Here is a 7,266-nt window from a genome sequence, read left to right as displayed (position 1 = left end):
GTTAGTGTGTGTGTGTGTGTGTGTGTGTGTGTGTGTGTGTGTGTGTGTGTGTGTGTGTGTGTGTGTGTGTGTGTGTGTGTGTAAATATATTCGTGCTAATATAATATTGGTAGATTTTGACATTACTTCAATAAGAATAAGGTTCGTTAATATCTTAAACTCCCACACAAGGTAAACACAATAATGTACGACCTCATTTTGTGCAACATCATGCCGGTTCCATTGATGCGATTTTAATTGTTCTTAAAAATGGCATTTTCTCCTTATTGTTCTCACGAAACTTGCTTTCTTACTTGACAGCCTGAAGGCGTAGGAATCAATGCTATCCCTCGAAGTGTCTTCAATAAAATGACCATAGTGCAGCGAAAGGCTTCTGTACGGGGTTTCCCCTGTCACTACATTAGAAAAGGCGGTAATTCACCGTGGATTGTTGTCTGTGTTGAAACTTTAGATGCTTTATTCGGTGATGCCGTTTCTGATCCAGAGACATGAAGGAATTTTGGAAAAAAATATCAGATAAGGAGGAGTACAAGTTGAAGCGTTACAATGGAATATGAGAAGAGTAGGTACACGCTTTTTAACATATATACTAGATAGATAGGTGGATGGATGGATAAATGGATGGATGGATGGAAGGATGGGTGGGTGGATGGATGAAAAGATGAATGAATGGATGAATAAATCGGTAGAAAAATAATAATATACAATATATAGTCAGATAGACAGATAGCTCTACAGACATGCAGACAGACAGACAGACAGACAGACAGACAGACAGACGGAAAGACAGACAGACAGGCAGATAGACAGACAGACAGACAGATAGACATATGAATTATCCCTAGGTTCAGTTGCAGATAACTCGACACACACGAAGAAAGAATGGATCGCAAAGAACAAACAGACAGGGATTGGGGGTTGAGACAATGAGCTAAATAGAGGGAAGGACAAACTTTTTGTCATAGCTGTCCACTCCACTAAATTCCACTTCACTTTTTTACCCTACCCTACACTGCACTCGATTACACTACATTCAACGACACGCTATACCTCTCCACTCCATTCCACCCCATTCCACAAACTCCTTTTTTACTCCATTCGTGTCTACTCTCTACTTTACTCCACCAAACGTACCCCCCCCCCCTTTCCACAAAACTCCATTACTCTCCTACTCCATTAAACTCTGCTCCACTCCTTTCGACTCCACTTTTCCCCGCTCCCCTCCACTCCACTTTTCCACATTTTACTAGACTCGAAGACGGCTCTCAACATTTGCAATGATACCGCAACAAATCTTGCCCTAATAAAGCAAATTACGATATTAAAACCCCCTTAAAAACACCCCGTATCATACCTCATCATTCCTGGTAACACAATATCACACCTCACCACACCATACCACACAATAATTTCACCACACCACATCATACCACAACATTACATCACACTACAACACACCACACAACACCATACCACATCACACGAGTCAATAGCGTACAATATTATGCTTAAATTTACCACACCATTCTTTATAACATTCCGCGCCCCCTCCCCCTCCCTTTCGTTCTTTCCCTTTAGTCTGCCTCCAGGAGCCCTCCATAGGTATGTGCAGGGCCTTCACCATTCAATACGTTTACGATGTCTCCAGTGGCCAGTGTATAGAAATGACGTACGGGGGATGTGGAGCCTCTGAGAACAGTTTCACGACGTTGCAAGAGTGTCAGCAAACATGTGGTGAGACTGCCAGTGAAACGGATTTCGTCCTGATTTGAAACACCCAATTTTTAAAAAAATGCGGGGGGGAGGGGGGGATGATCAAAGACGACATATAACTGAGGTGCTAATTGTCTAATTCTTAAACGTTTTTTAAAATTTTTGTCACATTTCCATATAATTGATTCAAACTTGTGAGTCAATCAAGATGACAAGAACTTTGAGAGTACAGACAGGACAGCGTATGATTCCTTCAGGAAAAGAAAAACACTATCTTTCATATTATTATGTGATGCCTTACAAAGATAGTTTGAGTAGCTCAGCAAAAAATGACAAAAATAGAAATTGTGACCGTATCAGGGACTCTCAAACCATTTTACTGCTATGCTAGGATGTTTATCTGTGTTGAAGGAAAAAGGTACATTTTAAGTTAATTACACAGAGCTACAGGACTTCTAAAGAGACCAATTGTGGTCATACAGTATGCATGAGAACGTGCAGCAAAAGATGACAGCCAACTGAAGAGCGAATTGCAGGGTGATCCAAAAAAACAAAACAAAAAAAACAATCTGTACAACTTTTTTTGTAAATAGTTTCCTCCACACTGAAGTTCTTTGTTTCGTAAGTGTACTCAACATTTGGAAGTCAAAAGGAATTTAATATGTCGTAATCATTTCAGATAATTCCCCAGAATAGTTTTTCTCTACATAGCGTGTAAAAAAACCCAACCCATTTTCAGCTCTGTCCCCAATTTTGTAGCATGACGCACTAGTTCGCATTAGGCCTACCATTAAAAGTCTCAATGATTACGACATATTTCAAGCTACAGTAGTCTAACAGGCCAACAGAAGTTTACATATTATAGGTTTTCTCAAGTTTCCTTTGACTGCAGAGATCGTGGTTAAGATTAGTAACGACCAGAGAGCTTTTTGTACTGAACATTTCCTCACCGCCAACTCATTTCGTAAGCTTCGCACAATGTACGGTAACAATGTTAAAGTGCCCTTAATGCCTTCTTTGATGTCAAGGGTGGAAATGGTACATCAGTTAAGACCTGTAGAGAATCAGAACAGAAAAATTTCAGACAAAACGACCACTTCAGATCAAACCCACACCGTTTTCATCCCTTTAAACGTCACCAGAGTGCAGAATTCAGTAGATGAACCCCATGAGACGTCTGTTCATTGACTACGTCTGCAGCAAGGACTTTCCTACTTCTCAACGGTTCTCATTTTCAAGGCAGATGTTCATCTTCGACTGTACCATTTTCCTGTTCGCGAAGCTGACATAAATCAGAGGATAAAATTTGATTCCTTGGCAAAGCCCATATTCACATTGCAGGATGTGTTAACTCCACAAATGCCTATTTAGACAACTTCACCCCCCCCCCCCCCCCACTGTCGCTAGAAGCAACTACATACTTTGGCAACAACTGAACATAACGAACGATGCGTTACAATGAGACGAGTCCATTGGAGGACATGTAGAACACTAGTTCTCGGAATTCCAGAACTTCGAAAAATTCTAAAACTCTGTAGAGAAAAAATATTATCGTTTTAAAATAAATTTCTTTTACCATCTATGAAACTTAAAACAATAGATAAAAGGGCATTTAAATATCGAGGCCCCAAGATCTGGAATGCTTTGCCAAGTACTTTAAGAGACATCAATTCTTTTGATTCATTCAAATGTCAGCTGAAGTCGTTTCTGTTTTTAAATTAATAGATGGATTTTTGGAATTCAGAACACAACGTTTTATGTTACAGTGGTACATTGTATTGCATTAAAGCGCTCAGAGCCTATGTACTTTAATCGGGGTTGAGCGCTCCATAAATGTTATTTATTATTATTATCATTATTATTATTAATGTTACAAGGATTGAAAGATTCGACATTAAAAAGAAAAGAAAAAGGCACAAACAAACAAACCAATCATTTCATGACTCCCTTTAAAATTACAAGGTCTTTTAAATTGGTACATTTTGCGTTTATAGGTGGTTTTTGTAAAAGCTATTTCTGTATTCGAAAACAAGTTTCTTCTTTATGAATTTTATGTCAAGCAAACTCCTTTTGGATTAATTAGATTTGTTTCAAATCAAGACATTTTAGTACAAATTTGGTGTGAGATATTCAGAAAAAAGTTTTACACTTGTTTGGGTTTTATTGGATCACCCTGTAGAACAAAAAACCCCTCTGAAAATGGAGAAGAAAATCTTAGTACCTGTAAAAACTGGTGGAAAATCGTTGTGCCTGAAGAAACTCATGGTACCGAATATAAGCCAAACATCACTCATTTTCCCGCATTCATGAAAGTGGCATTGAACTGAACAAGACTGGACTAATAAGACCAAAGCCTCGACCTCACAGGACATAACCAATAATAAACATAATAAACGAAAGCTTATACCGAGAATACTGCTTATTTTGATCGAAAATTACCATGGCGCTTTTTTGTCGAGCCAAGTTTTGTTCAGTATAGAGAAGGCGAATAAAGTGCGAACCAAAACTGTTGATTCCTTTCAACACAAAACAGATGTAACTAAAGTTACACTAATTTTGGCATATACAGTACCAGCGTAGATATAATGATGGGGAAAGGAACGCTGTGTGTTCTTACTGTAAAGTAGCGATTGTGACGGAGAAAATTGTAGAGAACAGATATTGAAGATGACAAGTACACATAAATTCCCCTTTTGAACAACGAATTAGAAGCATCGTATTTAATGTAATACTTGAAGTGACTGAATGTTAAATAATTTGTTTTTTTGAAATTACTGTAAAGTGGTGTGGTTATGGCTTGGAATTGTCCTAATCTCAACTAACCTTGTACTTTAACTCCACTTTTTACGTTGAAAATAACACAAGACAAGAAAAACACAACAACCATGACGGGCTATGCTGAAGAGCTGTTCTTTTATAAACACACTTTAAGCAAACACGACTTGAGTTTCACAATAGCATTTTGAGAACACTTTAATCGGTATCGGTGTATCTTGAATCACATGCTCAGTAGAGATCTTTCTATAGATTAACTTTTCTTCCTTGTTAGCTCTGTCATGAGGAGCAGCTGGTGAAAGAAAGCACAAATTCATTCTATCATCATCTATTTCGTTTTATCTCCTTGTTCTCTTGGTAAGCAACCTCTCTTTATCTGCTTATCATTTTCACGTTTTTTTTTTAATCGTGGAAAATAAAAAAAAAATCTTTTACATTTTTCTGTACGTCTCTTCCAACAGAAAAGCCCTGTAACAAACCGCAAGTAGCCGGGCCTTGCCGGGCCAACCTTCCCCACTACTATTTCGACCGAGGGACGCTATCTTGCCAGCTTTTTGATTACGGCGGTTGCGAAGGAAATGGCAACAACTTTGAGACGTCGGAAGAGTGTGAAGCGCACTGTGGGGGCATACGGGACCGTATTCTGTCTCTGGACCCCTCCAGAGGGAAGGCGTTCAAGGACAGTGTAACAAAATGTGGAACGGGTGGTGGATCAAAGGACGGATGTACAGAAGATGTCCATAGTAATTCAAAGGGCACTGATGGTGAGACTAAAGACGTTGATGTTAAGTCTGGGGATAGTGATAGTAAGTCGGAAGATAGTGATAGTAAGTCGAAGGATAATGATAATAAGTCAGGGGATAGTGATAGTAAATCAGATGATAGTGACAGTAAGTCGGAGGATAGTGATGGTAAGTCAGAGGATAGTGATAGTAAGTCGGGGGATAGTGATAGTAAGTCAGAGGATAGTGATAGTAAGTCAAAGGATAATGATAGTAAGTCAGGGGATAGTGACAGTAAATCAGATGATAGTGATAGTAAGTCAGAGGATAATGATAGTAAGTCCTCAGAGGACAAAGACGGTAATGGCAAGGACAGAGGAGGTGATATTAAGAATGGAGATCTGGCTGGAAATGGTGGAGCAAAGAATGGAAATAGGGAACAAGAAACAACCCAGACTCCAGAAACGACACAGGTACCCACCGCAAGGGGACAGCCCAATCAACCCGGAAACAACGGAGAAGAGCCAGATGTTGCTTTCGGTAATCTGATGAAGTATCGACCAAAAAAACTGTTTGACTCTTTCAATTTTGCTGCTCATATTCTATTTAGACCAAACAAGAAGCCCAAGCAAAATAAACATTGAATAAATTATATATTATAATATATAATATTATCAGTTTTATGAGCAAAAAATGGGATTATTACGACCAAGTCATAATATAATGTACTGGATTATATTGGGTCTTTCCTTTGAGTATAACTTTCGTCGCGAATCTAGAAATAAATATGATGAAGTACTTTCATTTTCCCCCTTCGTGGCGTCATTACTCTATTATTGTGGTTAACTGTTTGCAGACTATTCTCTACCTTAGAATTACAAATTTGTGTGTGACCTTTTTGGCCATATTGAGTTACTAAGGCCATGAGATAAAAAACCCAAATGTTCTATCTGCTCTATCAAAATCTTAAGATTATTCGGAATCGTTATCAAGATATTCGAATAATTGCATTCGACAAAGTTTGACATGTTATGAAACTCAAAATCTTTCACGTCAAATTTCTCAAAACTAGTTCCTGAGCAGATACAAATGAAATGTTGGATTTCTGAGGCAGCATATTCACACACTTGGTGAATAGCAGACATAAAAACGAGGAAGTGGAAAATATTGATTAAAGACATTATATCACTATTTTTGCAGACAACGTTTGAGATTATAATTCTGCATTTTGCTCTGATTGAGCCACGTCGCGTGGAGGTCAAGGGATTATGGTCTCTTGATTCGTTACCAAAGCAAAATAAGCAAAAACCTCTTTTGCCATCTGACACACCAACCTCCCCCTTCCCCTCTTTCCGGCTGTATATCTTCACAAAACCTGCAAAAATATACCCCCCAAAATGTACAAAGCATTAGATAACATTTTAAAACATTACTAAAGTGACCCAAAAAAGAAGAAAATTATTGTTGAAAATTTTTCAGTTGTGATACATTGATGATCACTTTGCTTGGAAAGGAGAGTGAACTTCTCGCTGTGTTGATCTAGTTGTCATTAAACAAGATGAAACAATCTTAACTGCAATTTGTACATCACAAGAGGGCCTTAGGCTTGACACACCATTGCAGCAGAAAAAAATAGTCATCCTACGGGACCCGAACTTGGGTCTTTTGTGTGTAATGTTTAAAAGCCTAAGAGTTATGCCATATAGTTTAATGGAATGGCTTGTGAAATACAAATCATACTTTGATCTAGAAGTGTTTCAGTTTAAGATACGAACACACTTTCACTTATTTTGAAAATATTATAATATGAATGGGGAAAACTGTCGCTGAAAAGTTCTCCCCAAAAGCTCGTTTCCGTCGAATTTAACAAAAGTTTAAGATCACATAGTATCAGTTGGAGGGTTATCGCTTAGTCGTCCAATAAACGATAATAAAGAACTAATTTGTCTGGTTTTATATTGGCTTACATACTTAACTAACGCAAAGTTTGCCAGAAACTCTCATACAAAGTTCCTCACTGCAAAGTCAAACACGAGAAAGAGTACTCATGAAAAAT

At 38.2% G+C, this 7,266-nt stretch overlaps 1 protein-coding gene across 1 annotated transcript; it reads left to right on the top strand.

Annotated features, from left to right (window-relative positions):
* Positions 1-1,565: 1,565 nt before the first annotated feature.
* On the top strand, positions 1,566-6,014 carry LOC101854575 (clumping factor A). Its single transcript, XM_005099773.3, has 2 exons — positions 1,566-1,734; positions 4,950-6,014. Exons 1-2 carry the CDS (start codon positions 1,605-1,607, stop codon positions 5,852-5,854), a joined length of 1,035 nt encoding a protein of 344 aa, XP_005099830.1. The 5' UTR covers positions 1,566-1,604; the 3' UTR covers positions 5,855-6,014.
* The last annotated feature ends 1,252 nt before the right edge of the window (positions 6,015-7,266 follow it).

Source organism: Aplysia californica, unplaced genomic scaffold, assembly GCF_000002075.1.
Source record: "Aplysia californica isolate F4 #8 unplaced genomic scaffold, AplCal3.0 scaffold00225, whole genome shotgun sequence".
Taxonomy (NCBI): domain Eukaryota; kingdom Metazoa; phylum Mollusca; class Gastropoda; order Aplysiida; family Aplysiidae; genus Aplysia; species Aplysia californica.
Note: the sequence above shows the minus strand (reverse complement) of the source record. Positions and strands in the feature narration are given on the sequence as shown.